The 16,491-nt window shown below is 48.5% G+C and overlaps 1 protein-coding gene across 2 annotated transcripts in view; it reads right to left on the reverse strand.

The window, feature by feature from the left end:
- The window catches only part of ASTN2 (astrotactin 2), a 602,974-nt gene that overhangs the window by 510,402 nt on the left and 76,081 nt on the right, over positions 1-16,491 (reverse strand). The window contains exon 2 of one of the 2 annotated variants that reach the window (XM_073314892.1): positions 11,849-12,036. In XM_073314892.1, coding sequence (XP_073170993.1) covers positions 11,849-12,036 — 188 coding nt within the window. Of the gene's footprint in view, positions 1-11,848; positions 12,037-16,491 lie in introns of those variants that run through there. The other variant, XM_073314893.1, reaches the window with a different exon arrangement.

The raw sequence follows: 16,491 nt of genomic DNA on the forward strand, positions 1-16,491 counted from the left end.
TGATTATCATACACATTGTGAAGAGAGTGGTCACTTTGGATGGGCTATTACCAGCAGGAGAGTGAGTTTGGGGAGGCGGGGGGGGGGGCAGAGGGTGAGAAAACCTGGATTTGTGCTGGAAATGGCCCAACTTGATGATCACTTTAGATAAGCTATTACCAGCAGGACAGTGGGGTGGGAGGAGGTATTGTTTCATGGTCTCTGTGTGTATATAATGTCTTCTGCAGTTTTTGCATCCGATGAAGTGAGCTGTAGCTCACAAAAGCTCATGCTCAAATAAATTGGTTAGTCTCTAAGGTGCCACAAGTACTCCTTTTCTTTTCAAGGAGAAACAGACGCTCATGGTGGTATTTTCACACAACACCACACCAGAAAGAAATGGGTTTCCACTGGAAATTGCTCAGATTTAAATTTCAGGGAGATGTTACAAAGGGTCGTTTTAGGGGCACACTCGACCCTGCAAGGTCTCTTAACACAAGGTTCCACAGCGGCGAACCAACAGACTTGCAAATCCAGCATGCCTCTAAGATCCATTTGGATGCCCAACCAAGTTTACAGTGCAAAGACTATATCAGAATAGGTCTTGGGCCACCCACTGAGTCATCTGTAGTCACCTCTCACCTGTGCTTCTGTCTTTGCCCAGCACTCCCCCCGCCCTCCGCAGCTCAGCACCAGGAATATCTATGCAGGTATGTAACACTTACTGCTCTTCCGTCACCCCTTTTTTCCCCACCAGCTTTTCCGTTCTGGATTTTTTTTTTTTTGAGAGGGAGGAGGAGGAGGGAAGGTTTTATTTGAGTGGCTGGTTCTGTAGTTACTAAGCAGAGAGTTTGGCTCCATTTTCTATTATTATTAGACAATGTCCCAGGGAGTTTTGAGACTGGCAGTTTAAAATTATGAAGTCTTGGCCAGTGATTACAGAATATTTCTGCAGTTACTCCAGCACATCAAAGGTGCCTATCACATACTCTAGGCTCTTTGCACTCAGCCATAACACACACGATTAGCACCAGGCTCCTGTACAGAATTGCTTTCTCTGAAACACCTGCAGCTCAGCAGAACTGGCTGGGATCCTGTATCGGGGCAGAGAGTAACCCTTCCATGCAAGACCAGTATGCTCCATCCGTGGCCCCACAGCTCTGGTCAGGCATGAGCCCAGCAGCCAATGAAAGTGACAAGAGTGATGCCTTCCTTTCCCTTTCCCGCTGCTTCCTTGGGCAGGAGGAACTGTGACCAAGGAAAGGAGGGCCAAGGGCAAAATACACTAAAATGTAGGTGACAAAGGTAGAATGAGAAGAGATTCAGAGGTAAGGGAGGTAGCATGATGTAGTGGATAGAGTACTGCGACGCAAATTCTATTCCCTGCTCTGCCACTGATGTGCTGTGTGACCTTGGGCAAGTCACTTCACCTTTGTTTCCTCATCCACCCCATCTCTTGTCTTGTCTGTTTAGACTGCAAGCTCCTTGGGGCAAGGACTCACTGTGTGTTTGTACAGAGCCTCGCAGAATGGGGCCTCGATCTCAGCTAGGCCCTCTATACACCGATGCGATATAACATAAATAAATAATAAATAAGGCAAGATGAAGAGCACTCAAATGCAGAGGTAGGATGAGAGGCTCAGTCAGGGAGTTGCGGACAAAAGTCTGCAATACAAGTGTCAGTTCAAACACTGTGGACCCGTGATTTTTTCCCCAACTTGAGTGCCACACTTAAGATTAGAGTTCGAGAGGCATCATTTAATTCATAGCCCAATGAACAACCATGTATCAGTAAAGCCTGTTATAAGGAAGTCCGCATTGTAGGTAGAAAGGTACGGCTATAAAGTGACCAGTGCGAATCCTTGCTTCTCAGTGCTCTCTAGAGCCATGGGCATCTCAACGTCTACCTCACCCCGTCAAAATACTGCTCCGACTGCTGATTCTACTCCTAGGATATCTGCTCTGCCCCATACCAACTTCATTCCCCTGGCCCTTCTGAAGCCCATCTGCCTGATTAGCTACCCTGAGATAACATTCTTCTGCCAGTGCTCGCTTCTTTTAAACACACATCGTCGGGGAGCGCGTGCCACCCACTTGCTCCTCTCTGCATAAACAAGCATCTCCCGAATGCTTCCCATGCTGCTACTAGTCGTGGTCGCTCTGGGGAGGTCTTGAGAAAGTTGGTTCGCTGCCCAGTCTAGGTACATCCTAGGGGGATGGACTAAAATGTATTCACCCCATTTCTATCAGGGATGCAAACTGAGCACTCCAGTTACATATTTTAACGGAGGGAAAAAACCTGCGAGACTAGAATGCTACAAAGTGTTTAATGTATTCAGCGTAACTACAGTAGAAAACATCAAGGCCTCTGCTGAGACTGGTGCAAAGTTATTAGCATAACAGGTGTCTCTGTCACAAGAATGACGCTTTAAAGACCTATAAAAAAAAATTAATTCCCTCAATGCAAAAGCACCTCGTTCATTACACTTAACGCTGGTTTTATGCTGTCTTCATAAAGGATCAGAAAATCAGATAGAGGCTTCTTCCTCAACCCTCAAAAAGTTGGTTAATGGAACATTATGGAAATTTTCAGACAGATTTGGAGATGCTGCTGACAGCACTAGAGGGAGGAGACTGGACAGCTTCCTTCTTGCTTCACTCAATCAAGCTGCTGAAGCATGATTTCATCTGCGCTTTCCCCGCAGTGCTTCTGCTTTCCCTCCCCGCATCCGTGGGATGATCTGCAGGAGGATCCATTTATTTCTTCACATTTTCTATTAAAAGCCTCCTGAGACAAATCAGGTGGCAGCCGGGGGCAGACACTTTAGGGCTGGCAGCTCACGTAAGAAGAAGTGAATTGGGATGGGATTTCTGTGCCCACCTGCACCAGGGTCTAGTTGCAGACCCCAGGGTAAAAAGATCTATGCCCATTTGCGTACAGCTCCCAACCAGAGCCCTGATTCAACAGCAGCTTTGCCACCGACTAGGGATGGGGATAGCCCAACTTCCAGTGCAATGGGCTCCTGTTAATGCCACTATTATCAACAAGAAGTGCAGGGACTCAGCACCACTGGAAGTTGAGCCATTAGTATCTAGTCTGGAAGGAGGTCCTATTTGCATCCTCACCTGGACTTCAGTTCTCCAAAGCAGTGGAGGGAAGGACTTAAGTGCACACCCAGCTGGGGCCCAGATGAGGATGCTAATGGCATCTCCACCTGGGACAGATACCGATGGCCTGGGTTTTAACCATGCAGAGTGATGCAGCTGCCAGTGGCTGGAAGTGGAGGATGCTCAGCCCATCTGTAAATGGGGCTCTAAGCTCTTTTCCCCCAGCCCCAGTAACTGGGAGCGGGGACAGCACTCTCGCATGGGGCCGGCGCTGAACTGGGGTAGGTGTTGGGCAGGTTCTTTGGACTGAGGAAGCTCATTTATTTGAGATAAGTTTGGTTTTTATAACTTTCCGATAAGGCTATGTGCTGAGGAAGCAATTCTCTCCCTCTCCTAATTAATTCCAACACAGATATCACAAGCTGGAAGCGCATGTTTTATGAATCTAGTTGACCTCCCGGTGAAGAAATGACGACACAGATGTTGTGCCTTCTTCATTGCCTCATTATTCACGTTACACCAATTTCTTCCACCGGAGACGGCTGACAGACGAGAAGCCAGACGGCAGCACAGAAGCACATGCTCCCCCAAGAGGAGGGGGCTTGAGTGTCCCTGCATCGATTGGGCCCTTCCACGCAGCCGCCAAGGACACATCGAGAAGGTCACGCTTTGAGCTATTTGGGCAGGGGGTCTCCTTTGGGAGGGCTCATGTTCAGAGGAGGAGAACAAACGTAGAGGACTCTGGAGACAACAGGCTACCTGTTAAGTGCCCAAAACGCGGGAGCAGTAAGCTCGGGGATTCTGCCGGCCAAGGTACAACTTCTTCAATGAAGCCTCAGGCAGAGAACGACCTGGAGCATTTGCCAGATGCAAGCTAACCCACTGGACGCGCCCCAGAAACATCAAGGATGTTCGGGATCCATTCACTTAGCGTGTGTCTACACTCAAAAGTTGCACCACTTTAACTAAAAGCCAGAGTAGTTAAAGCAACAACCAGCTCCCCTAGCGCAGACCCAGTTATACCAGTATAAACATGTTGTGGGCTGGGTCATACCTTGCTGCTATGGGTCAGGCGTACGTTGGTAACAGTGTCAGGGTAGATGTAAAGAGGTGGCTGAAGCAACAGCGGAAGGACCCAACATTCAGGTACATGGAAAAGCTCGAGTAGAAGCTGAACCATGTGGCCCAATGCTACAGCTTGGATCAGTGGAGCAGCTTGTCTGCGTACGGGAGAGAGGAAGGGTGGGCAGAGACCAAAGTAACCAGAAAGCTAAGCAGATGGGAACAGAAGTGCTGGTAACGTGGCCCTGACAGCAAGCTAAGAAAGGAGGCTTTTGGGGGACAGCATGCTGGCTGGAAAGGCAGGTTTGGAATAGCAAACAAAGGAATGGTCTCCTGCTGTTTGATTCCTTCTGTGCTCAGGAAAACAAGACTGTTTTCTACCATCAATTTCTCTTTCTAGCAGAAAGGCCCCAAACTTTGACTATCCACTTGTGTCAAAAAAGGGGTAACAATTGCTTATACCAGTATAGAGTAATCATCACATACAGGGAGAGGAATAACTATCAATGCATCCACACTAGGGGTTGTACCAGCATAGTTATACTGGTAAAATATCATAAACCACCACCACACAGTTATATCAGGACAAAACCTGCATATAGTTCAGACTTTAGAGGAACATGTACAATGCAAGGGACTCCTGCAACATTTGAGAACAGAAAACACAGGCTCTTGGACAAAAACTCAAAACACTGATCAGAACTATTGTGCAGGACAGACATGAAGCCACACAAGGTACCTGGCCCCACCAGAGCTCAAAGGGAAAACCTTAGTCAGAGCTGCATTCCTCCAGAAAACACACTCTGTGTGGGATGGAAGTTCTTGCCATATGGTACACAGATGAAAATGCAAATTAATGCACAGGGATAGAGCTGGATGCTGGCAGGGAGCCTGCAGGAAGGAAGATCCTGAAATGAGGTGGTAGCCACTTAAAAAAAAAAAACCCTCCACCAACCCCTATGCAGATACTAAAGCAGGAACCCCAGGGCCAGACCCACAAGGCAGGGATATGAGACAATCGGCATTCACTGGATTTTAATCTCCCTAACCAGCGTAATCAGGAGCAGCTCCAATGAAGTCAGTGGAGTTAAACAGAAGTCACACTGGTATTAGAGCAAGTCGACTCAGGCCCACTGCACCCATCCCCGGGCTACACTTCACAGCAGGCAGGAAGAGGTTGCTATATCAGAGTGAAATGTTTAAGAACACACCTTTTGCCCATCTCCGAAGCTGGCAGAACACAGCCCCTGCGACTGATCATTAGGGAATCATCAGGATACATAAGAACAGTAATAAAAATGGTAACGTATAAATAAGAGCTGAAGTAGAACAGAATCCACAGGGAGAACTGGATTCCAGCAGCTAGCTGGCTAACGCCAATGACAGCCAGGCAGAAAGTGGGTGTAGGAAATCTGACGAGGCTGGTTTGCTTTTTATTCCAGACACTCATATATTCCATAGCCGGGAGAGAGGAAGGAGATGAAACAAAGCCGTGAATTTGCTCATTACATTTCCCTGAAGACATAAGAGCCTGGTACATTCCAGCAATAAACCCAGCAGAGACAGTGGATGAATTTGTCTATGCAAACACACACCTGCGTGCATTGTTCCAGCATCTGATTACACATGCACGTCCCTGGCACCACTGATTTCAGCGGAGTCACTCCTCTCACAGCAGCATCGGGGAGGGCAGAATCCAGCCTACAGCATGCATGACCAAGGGCCTTTTGCGGCTGGCAGGGTTTAGAAATTGCTGCTTTACCAGTTTCTTGGAATGAGCCATTGCACCAGTCCAGTTGGTAGATGGGTTTTAGCCTCCAGGCTTTGGGCAGTGAGTTGACGCAAGACTAGTGCCGGTGGTGTTTACCTGAAGCATATCCCTACCTGGAGGCTGCACACCTGGGTGCATGCCTCGCCTCCCCAGGGATCCTTTGAACTTTGCGCTCAGACTCTGACCCAGCACAATTCTGGTGGCTTTGAGCAGGGCTGATTTACCTCTTTGCTCCCCCTCCATCATTGGGAAGATTCTTGCCCTGCCTCCTTTTGATCAAAGAGGAACTCATTATTACTCTCAAATCCATTTTTCAGCTCACGAAGGGCCATAATACAGCAAAGGGAGAGGAATCCTGCCTGTCAGGGTTTGGCTTCAGACATTTCTTGTGAGCTTGCCAGCAGGCAACAATGAAGCCAGCTCCTTCTGGGAGGTACCAGTGTCTTCAACTTCCCGTCATCAGGAACCTGACTCCATCTGGCTTGTGGGCTATAACCACCAATGCTGGCTTTGGTGATGGGCTCTGCTTACATGGCATTTAGCATGTGATACATGATACTCCACTCCAGCTAGCTTGGGAGACCTGGGTTCAAGTCCTTACTCTGCCACAGACTTCCTGGGTAACCTTCGGCAAGTCACAGTCTCTCTGTGCCTCAGCTTCCCACATGTACAATGTGTCCTATCACATCAGGATCAATACATTAAAGATTGTGAGGTGCTGAGAGAGGCCACACAAAGTGCAATAGATAATGTGCTCAGTAGAAGCACCGAGAACCAAAAGAGCTACATTGTAGAGATTAAGCATGCTCCTTTCACCAGCTCCTGCAGCACTCCCCCTAGAGTCCCCTAAATAAGACCCATCTCCAAGCCAGATGCTGTTAAATGCAGCTCTCGGCATGGATTTATAGTGGCCCAGAACGATAATTAAACAGGGGAACAAGCTGGAGGGGGAAAAAAGAAAACTGAGAACTGCGTGTTTTGTTTAATTCAGCAATTTACAGGGCAAGAATAATTAGTGGTTTTAAATGTTTTGACACAAGCAGCCCCAATAATCATGATAAATCATATCAGGCATATGCCCAGATCCTTGAAGTGACAGATGACAAACAGAGCAGTGACAAGACGCTCCATCATGCATGGAATCATTGAGTTAATGGAAGAATTATTGCTTGTGAAATCCACTCCAGTCCTATTGTGGGGAACATTCCAATTTATCAAAGCCAAATGAACATTAATTGCTGCAGCCTGGTAAATTTTCGAGCCGCTCTGACCTTCATTGAATTTTAATCCAAAACAGATAAGATTTACTTCCACACAAGAGGAAACAACACAATTAAACCCAAATGACAGCTAAGATTATGGAAAAAAACACAACAGGTGTAATGACAAAAATATTGATTCCTTTCTACATGTCATTGCGCAAAAGAAAAATAAATAAAAAATATCCTGCATTTGCATATTCCCCTGCCCCCACCATTTTCATTCAGGAGATGAATTTTGGATGCTCAAGCCAAGACGAAAGGGGTGGCAGACAGTAATGGAGACAATTCCCTCTAACTGCGGTAATTAATGTTATGTCTCATTGGGGAGAGATTAGGAAAAACAGTGAGGGGGAAAAAACAAGTATTATTTTGCTATTAAAGATGCCCTTGAGCTGGGGAACATTAGCAGCAGAAGCTGGATTTGGGTAATTGCTGTACTGTATTCATGGCTTGTACTCATACCCCAATGACCAGAAATACAGCCACGTGTACCCATCGAATGTATCCCCATTCTTAACCTTCCAGGCAATCCCCGACGTTTATCCATTCCTATCGGGAGCATCTCTTACTCCCCATTACTGCCAGTTCTGGGAGCTGAGCTCTGGTTCTCCTCCCCTTCCCTAGGGGAAGTAGTTCAGTGTAAACACAATTAGCTGAATTTAAAAGGATAAAAGTTCCTCACGCTTTCACTGCATTAAGAATATAATGCAAAAGAACCAAAACCAGGAGCACCAGAAGACTAAGTGAAAGATAAAGGAAAAGCAACTGTGAAAGATGCCAAGTACCATTACATGGAAGGTGTGATAGGGTCACTCCTGCAGCTCATTTGCACGATGTTATCCTCACCCCCACCGTGAGCTGCACTCTGCTCCCCAGCTCACACCGTCACTGCAGAATTGCACAGGTTCCCCCTGCTTTTTTGGTTCCGCCTCCCGACTTGGAGCACTGATTTTAGCCTGTTTACCACAAGTGCAGCGAACACGGAACGTACATCTGCAAGCATCTCAGCCTTCAGGACCTGTATCCCCAGCCCCATCCTCTTGCACTGTACACTCCAGGCAGAGAACAAGGCTACCAGAAAACCACGCAGTGCATAAGCAGCATCAACACCACCACAAATCCAAAAGAAAAATGTTTCTTTAAGATGGTGTTCAGTCAAACACACAACGCTTCCTAAAGCGCGGTCACCCAATCCCAGACACAGATACTCCACAGGCAACCTTAACTCTGTCCCTGTACCCTGCCATGCTGCAAATCGGACACAGAATGTGCACGCAAGTAAAGGTAAACAGCACAGCTCCTTAAATCAGATTCAAAGATAAGCCCAGGCCATGCCAGTTCCCTCTTGTCCCCTATGTGAAGCAGGTGAGATCATAGCTCTATCTAGGCTGCTGGTGAATGGGACCCACAGATAGCGTCTGTAGAAGGGGTGAGGTCGCAGTAGCTATTCATCTCCTACGGGGAGTGCAGGGGTGGCCTCAGAACCCCTTCTGCATAGCAGTCAGGATGTGTCTCGTCTACCGAGGGGGTAAGTAGGGGAGATTGAATTTTTTTGGCATAAAGTGGAATAAGAGAGGAGAGTGTTTAGCAAGTCTAATGAGTAGGGCCCTACCAAATTCACGACCGTGAAAAATTCATCATGGATCATGAAATCTGGTCTCCCACCGTGAAATCTGGTCTTTTGTGTGCTTTTACCTTATACTATACAGATTTCACGGGGTGTTACGGGGGGTTGGAGAGTTATTGGGGCGGGGGGGGTGGGGGTTGAGGTATTGCCACCCTTACTTCTGCACTACCTTCAAAGCTGGGCGGCCCGGCGGCTGCTGACTGAGGGCCCAGCTCTGCAGGCAGCAGCCCAGAGACCATACCACACCCTGCCATCCTGACTTCTGCGCTTCTGCTGGCGGTGGCTCTGCCTTCAGAGCTGGGCTCCCGGCCAGCAGCTGCCGCTCTCCAGCAGCACTGCAGAGGTAAGGGGAGCAGTAACGCAACCCCCCCCCCTACAATAATCTTGTGACACCCCCCCAACTCCTTTTTGGGTCAGGATCCCGACAATTACAACACTGTGAAATTTCAGATTTAAATATCTGAAATCATGAAATTAACCATTTTTAAAATCCTATGACAGTGAAATTGACCGAAGTGGACTGTGAATTTAGTAGGGCCCTACCAAGGAGGGCAAGAAGAAAATGGTGTGGTCTGAACTAGAACGGCAAGATGGAATATCTATGGGGACGGCAAGAGGTTAGGTACTGAGTGAGCCCAGGCGCTGGGGTCTGGCACAGTAGGTGGTCGATGACACTGCAGGGAGAGTATGAGATAGTTATGGGACTCCTATGGGAGTAGCAGAAGCGGTACAACACGTACGTCAGGCTGCCCTGGGACGTAGGTTTAGGGGGGGGTCAGGGATAAGGCAGGGCATAGCGAAGGCTGCGTCTACACTTAAAACGCGACAGCTCTGCTGCGGCAGTACGTCGGTGCAGATATTTATTACAGCAGCGGGGGAGGGGGCGGGGGGGAGAGGGTCTCCCGTTGATGTAGTGAATCCACCTTGCTTAGAGGCAAGAGCTAAGTCAGCAGAATTCTTCCATCCACCTAGCGCTGTAAAAATGGAACTTTGGCGTTGTTAAGCCAACTTCTCGGGGTTTTTTTTTAATTTTATTTATTTATTTTACACACCCATGAGCAATGTAGCTGGCTCAATTTAATTTTTTGAGTGTAGACCAGCCCTACAGCTATTTGAGCAAAACACACCCCCAGATGAAAAATCTCTTCTGAAAACAAAGCGTTTCACCTGGTTTTGCGTAAGCTGTAAATTTTGCATGGTTTTGAGGCAAAAGCCATATATCTGCTCCCATTCACTCAAAACTTGGCCCGGATTCACTTGAAAAGTTAATGAATCTTTCAACCAGACTGGGCAAAGTTTCAAGTTTGTAATGAAACCCAGCACTGGGGTTTCACTCAGTTCTGCGAGATTCCTACAGGCTATTCCACATGGGAACACGCATATGAGCCACCACACCAAATCAGACCAACGGTCCCTCCAGGACCACATCCTCCCTCCAACTCTGCTTAGGAGAGAAAGGTGCAATTATGGCATCAATTTACACCTCGGAAAAGTGTCTTCCTAACCTTGACCACTTAGTAGTTGGCTTATGCCCTGAAACATGAGAGTTTATATTGCTTTTAAAAAATTGATCCCATCTAACATTAACTGTGAATGTTCTCATTAGCCACATAAATGTCTAATCCTTTTCTGCATTCAGCTAAGCTCTTGGCCTCAGTGATGTACTGTGGCAATGAGGTTCACAGGTTAATTACGTATTATGAAAGAACAGGATTTCCTTTTCATGTTTTTAGGTTTGTCGTCTTTCAGTTCCATTGACTGTCCCCTTGCTTATGAATAAGAGCATCCAATTTACCTTCTCCATCCCATTCGTTATGTATGCTTCTATCATGCCCTCTTTCCTCTCCTCTCTATAGTCCCAGCCAATTCACTCTCTCTTTATATGGAAGTGTCAAGGCAATGTATCTTTTTATAGATACATATACTTGATGTCCCAGCTAAATCCGCAACCCACTTTTGTAATGCATTTAGTGAACTTGCTTATGTAGGTTTGATCTTTTAAAAAAGTGGAGCAAGTCCCTGCTCAAGTGGAAAACAAGGATCCAAGTAGCCCAGAAAAATCTAGCAAGCACAAGTTCTGAACCAATGCACGAATTCAAAGCTATGAACACATACACTAAACAGGCGTGGACTGGAGATACCTTCCTACAACTGCCCTTTCCGTGCATTCTCCGCCATCCAATGCAGTTGGAGGGCACTTTCTCAGAAGTCTGTGATTTCAACCCCCCAGCAAGACCACTCAGCAATGAAGAAGCAACACAAACATAACCATAACAGCTAAGAGAGTAAGGATTGCTCAGTGGTTAGGGCTTTAGCCTGGGATTTGGGAAACCCAGGTTCAATGCTAAGCTCTGCCACAGACTTTCCTTGGGCAACTAAGTCACTGAGTCTCTCTGTGCCTCAGATCCCCATTGGTAAAATGGGGAGAATAGCACTTCCCCTGTCTCACAGGGTGCTCTACGAATAAGGACCCAGATCCTATGGTAACAGAGGCCTCAGTACCGAAGACAGACTGATCCAAACGCTTGGGAAGACGGAAACTGCTTTTGCAGAACCCTGCAAGTATCAGATTGGTTTTGAATGACAAAATGACACAGGATCCGTCCACTGCTGACACCCATGTAATGGGTAGGCGTCAGCTTATAAAAAAAAAAGCATTAAGACATTCACTTGCCCTCACCAACTTGTCTCGCGTCAGAACTTAACACTGGTGAGAAGTGTTCCCATATGCAGCACACAGAGGCAAGGGAGGCTTCCATATGCAACACCCCTGCCCTGGAAAGAATTACCTTTAGAAACAGGAATAACTCATTTTCCAGGCCCATTCAGTCATTTGTCTTGCTCTGCCAAACCCCAGTAACCAGGGACCGCTATGTTGGTTGGGGATATAGACGTTTGCACACCGGAAGCTGGACTGAGGCAAACCAGCCTATCACCCTTTTAGCGCCCCCGTCTCACTTCCGTCCAGCCACCAGTCCCTCCCAGCTGCTCCTCTTGGCCCACCAGATTGGGCAGGGAAGGGAAGAAAGATTCACTCACCATGACAGAAATGTGAAGAATGTGCATCTGCTCCTCCACAATCTCAGAAGGCTCTTGAAGGGTGGGCGGGGTGGCCCGGGACAGCTGCTCAGCACTGCTCATGGAGACGTGGAAATACAGGGTGCCGTTCTCCAGCCACTGCTGCTTCCAGTGCACCAAGGAAATATCCGCCACAGTCCCAGACATCTCTGCAGTAACAGAAACAACTGGGGTTCAGTTTCCGCACTCACGAGAGAGTTGCGTTCAAACACACGTCCCACGTCACTGCACAACAGACAGACCACCTGAGAGAGAGACTTGCTCCTCTCACCCTAGTGCTTTGAGCAAGGGACTAGGAGCCAGGACAACTGGGATCGATCCCCAAAACTGCATCCGATCTGCTGGGTGACCTGGGGCACATCACTCCATGCCTGTTCCTCATTTCCCCCATATACAGAATGAGAATACTGCCCTTGCTTCAGAGGCTGGGGTAGTTGTGAGGCCTAATTAATTACTGGCTAGAAAGTGCTTTGAGATCTTTGGATGAGATGTGCAACAGAAACGCAAGATATTTATTGTAATCTGTTTTTAAACACTGTTCAGCCCTTGTGATAGGGCTGTTATGTAAACCTGGTCATTCTTTTTTGCAAGCTAGGAGAGAGAGGAATGGTGTACACACACGTACGTTTCTTATGCAATGAAAGGCAGAGGACCTCATCCCTGAAATACAAGGTCCCTTGACTATCCTCCAGCTGTACAGATGCTCAAGAACAACATGTAGCTCCTAGGGATCTGAGGTGTTATCTCAACAGGGGTTTTGCCATTAGTTCAAATTGGAGGAAGAAGCCAGAGAGCAGAGATCAGCAGACAGTTATAAGAAAAACACCAGGGTGGCCAAACTTACTGACCCTCTGAGCTGCCTTCAGCAAATTTCCAGAAGTTTGTGAGCTGGGCGCACCTGCCAGGGCTCAGGGTTTCTGCCCTGCAGCTGGGTGGTGCAGCTAGGGGATTCAGCACCACCATCCTGCCACAGGCAAGAAGCCCCAAGCTTGCCTACCAGACTGGTAGGCAGAGAATGGGAGAGGTGGGACGACTCTGCGAGCCGCACTTTAACTGTAAAAGAGCCACATGCGGCGGCTCGCAAGCTGCAGTTTGTCCACCCCTGAAATACGCCTTTCTCCAGGACTAGCTCACTGGCACGGCAGTTATGTTTGGCATAGAAAACCAGTCACAGCCATTTCCTCAGCACGGTGGAAAAGCACAAGGAGACACCAGCAGGAGGCAGTGCCGGTGGGAAAGCAAGCTGCTGCACGAGAGGGACACACCTAGAATGGCTCCTTTGTTAGCCTTCCTCTGCTGACATGAACTCCTGCTCTCATGCCCCGGATACTCAAATTTACACCGTAAACAGCCTGGGGCTGGGATTGTATCATACCAGGTTTTGCAAAGCACTTTGCGCACTTCGGGGACCATAAATAATCAGAGGCTTGGAAAATTCAGACCCCTTCTAGCCGAAAGCAGATGCCAAAGAGAGGGAGCCTCTGGCACAACCCAGGGACAGCAGCAGCCTGAAACTAAACAAGACCCTGAGCAGCCTCACAGCTGCCAATAAGGTTGGGAGCAGCCGTGGTGAAAGACACCGGCCTGGTCAGTTTCACACTGGAGCCTCCAGTCAAGGGGCTGATTAGCAGCTGTCAGTCTGCAGACTCAGGAAAACATCGCAGGTGTAAGGCTCTCCTAGTAGCCACCTAGTAGCGTCTAGCCTTCGACCCGTTTCTGCAGAAGTCAGTGGTTCCATTCAGGCCCCTTCACTCGGCAAAGAAAGCCCCCCGCTCTTCAGGGGCAAATGGATTTTTCCAGCCCTGAAAGCAACACACGTTTTGCATCAGAAAACACAGGACTCCTACGGTCATTGTTTTAGACAAAGAGAACAATCACGCGCTCAAAGAGAAAGCCTCATCAAGAAATCCAAACCTTTCCACAGGGCTGGGTTTACCTGTCGATCAGGTTTCTACTGTCCCACAGCAGGATGGATCCCTGGCTGCAGTCTGCAGGGACAAGGTTAGGCCAATATTACACACTCCCTTGCTCGCCTCCTCACTAATTATTCTATCGACATATCAGAGACAATGGCATCACCACCTGAATCTAATGGGAGGACAGCTAGATATCTTGACCTTGCAAGCACAGCGACCGCTAGTTTGCCCACTCTGTTGAGAATAAACTCCTGCCCAAGCCTGGAATACAAAACAGTAGGCTTGCACCTCAGAGATGCACGAATTCACTGTCACTCCGCCGCCGCCAAAGCAGGTTTTCTGCAAATAACCCAGTCCCCATCCCAGCAAATAAATAAAGCCGTTTCCAGGAGCAGCACACACCAGCAAAGGTGGCCCTTGCATTTGGCTCCCTGCAAAACAAAACTGAACCCCAGAGGTCACATTCAAGGACACTCTAGGGTTAGATAAAACTTAAAAGGAGTCTCATAAAATTAAAATCCCACATTCGTACAGCACCTCGCACAGAGTTTACCTCTCCCATAAGCGAAACATAGCTCCCTCTGGGAGGAACCTAGCATTGCGCCTCCTATAGGACACTAAGGTATGAAGCCAGCGCCGTGTCAAAGGAGGGAGAGGTTGGGGAGGCAGAACGTGATCTCACAAGAGCAGGAGGGCTTGTCCCGGACACAGCCCAACTGCAGTTTGGGGAAAGCGCTACGAGCCCTTTCAATGAACACAAGGAGATGGGGACCAGTTTAAATGTCATTTGAAAGATGGGACTTCCATCAGCACTGAGCCGATCTGCTGCCACTCGGAGGCACTGCAGCCAAAGGGAAAAGTCCCTGCCAAGTTTCGGAAAGGAGGTTCAGCCAATCATTTTTATTCCTAGGACTATGGCCGTGTCTACACTTAAACCACTATAGCTAGAACAGGGCCCCTGCAACGTAGAGTGTGTAGACACTCACTAGGGTGACGGGAGGGGCTCTCCCATTGCTCTAGTTTATGCAGCTCCCTGAAAGGCGGTAGCTAGGGCAACAGATGAATTATTCGGTCAACACTGTCTACACCACGGGTTAGATTGGCTTAACTACGTCTCTCAGGGTGCGGATTTGTCACACCCCTGAAAGACGTAGCGATGTCAATGTAAGTTTCCAGTGTAGACCAGCCCTGAGATGGAGAATCTGTGCTGATGCTTCTTTGTGGTTCTCAGGCCTTGCCTCCCAGGCTGGAAACACTCCAGAGTCAACATCCCCCCCAATCCCTACTCCTTTCCAGGAACTTCCTTCTCCCTGCCTGAATGCCTGCATGTGGTGCCTCTTAGTCAGAGCAGAACGTTTTGGGGAAGTTTTGAAGTTAGTTGAAATACAAGACCTCACTAAGCTAGACTCCTGGGAAAGGAAAACGTGCCATATTAATCAAAGCCTCCTCCCAAAGGCGGCTAGTCTGGAAACTTCAGCTTACGCTTCATTCCACAGTTTTACTGGAAATCCTGTGTCTAGGCAATTTCTGATAAGGGCTGGGTACAAAATTTGGGTGCCACTTACCACAGATTAATAAACCTCAGAACACACTAGCCTATGGGTACGTCTACCCTGCAGCTGGGAGCGAGCCTCGTATCCCCCCCGCCCCCATTGTCAATACAGGAGGATCCCATCTGCATTTTGGTAGTGACTCCCCCTACTGTGTGTGTACTCCTGGGCTCACAGCTGCACAGACTTCAATGAACTCCTGTCTGCTGCTAATCCCTCTCCCTGCCCCTTTTCGCCACCGACAACCCCGCTCGTATACGCCTCTCCCAATCTCATCACTTCTGACTTCCGTCTTCCCCCCTCCGCCAGACTCTCCTTAAGGTCTGTCACCACCCTCAACCCCATTCTCACTATCCCTTCTGCTGCGCTCCTTGACCAGCTCTCACCTTGATTAGCAAGGCGCTGTCTGACCCCACTGCCTCTCCAACCTCCAGTGTGGCCGGAAGGCTGCTGCTGAAGGTACCTTCTCTGCTTCTACACTGGCATCTTCCCCCACCTCCACTTCCTTCAGGCATTCCCATCTCTCACCTCAGCCCATTCAGCATCTTCACCTAGAGGCCTGGGCCTTCACAAATCCTCCCCCACCAACATGTCTGCCTCATCTCCAGAATGCCTAATTTCGCTGTTCCTTTTGCCTCCTCCCATTCTCTGCACCGTATCTCAGAATGCTCCCACCTATGCCTGGCTGTTCTCGCCCACCCAACACTCTCTCTTCTCCTTGTAGCACCCACTTCAAAATCCCCTTCTTCCACGCATCCCTCCTGCCCCCCCCCCCCACACCCACCCTTACCCAAACTCTCGCCCTGTGACTCGTTTTCAGTTCGCCGCCTCAACCTTATGCTGCAAGCTCTTTGGGGCAGGAAGCGAGTCTCACCCCGTCCTATCAAGCACAGGTACATTAACAGCAACGTACGAGGGGTTTGTTTTATTAATTGCCATAGGCACGATGAGATGCTCCTTCTCCTGCATCCAAGATGGTGTCCATTGCCCCAGCAGAAGGTCTGGTTAGGGTGAGCTAAAGGTCCCATCTGGCCATAAGCTCTATGCCCTTGCAGAGTGGCAGAGCCTTTCCCTGCCCCACAAAAACTTTGGTTTGTGTAGTATCCCAAAGAAACCAAGCAATAGCTGTCACATCCCC

This window comes from Lepidochelys kempii, chromosome 16 (assembly GCF_965140265.1).
Source record: "Lepidochelys kempii isolate rLepKem1 chromosome 16, rLepKem1.hap2, whole genome shotgun sequence".
NCBI lineage: Eukaryota > Metazoa > Chordata > Testudines > Cheloniidae > Lepidochelys > Lepidochelys kempii.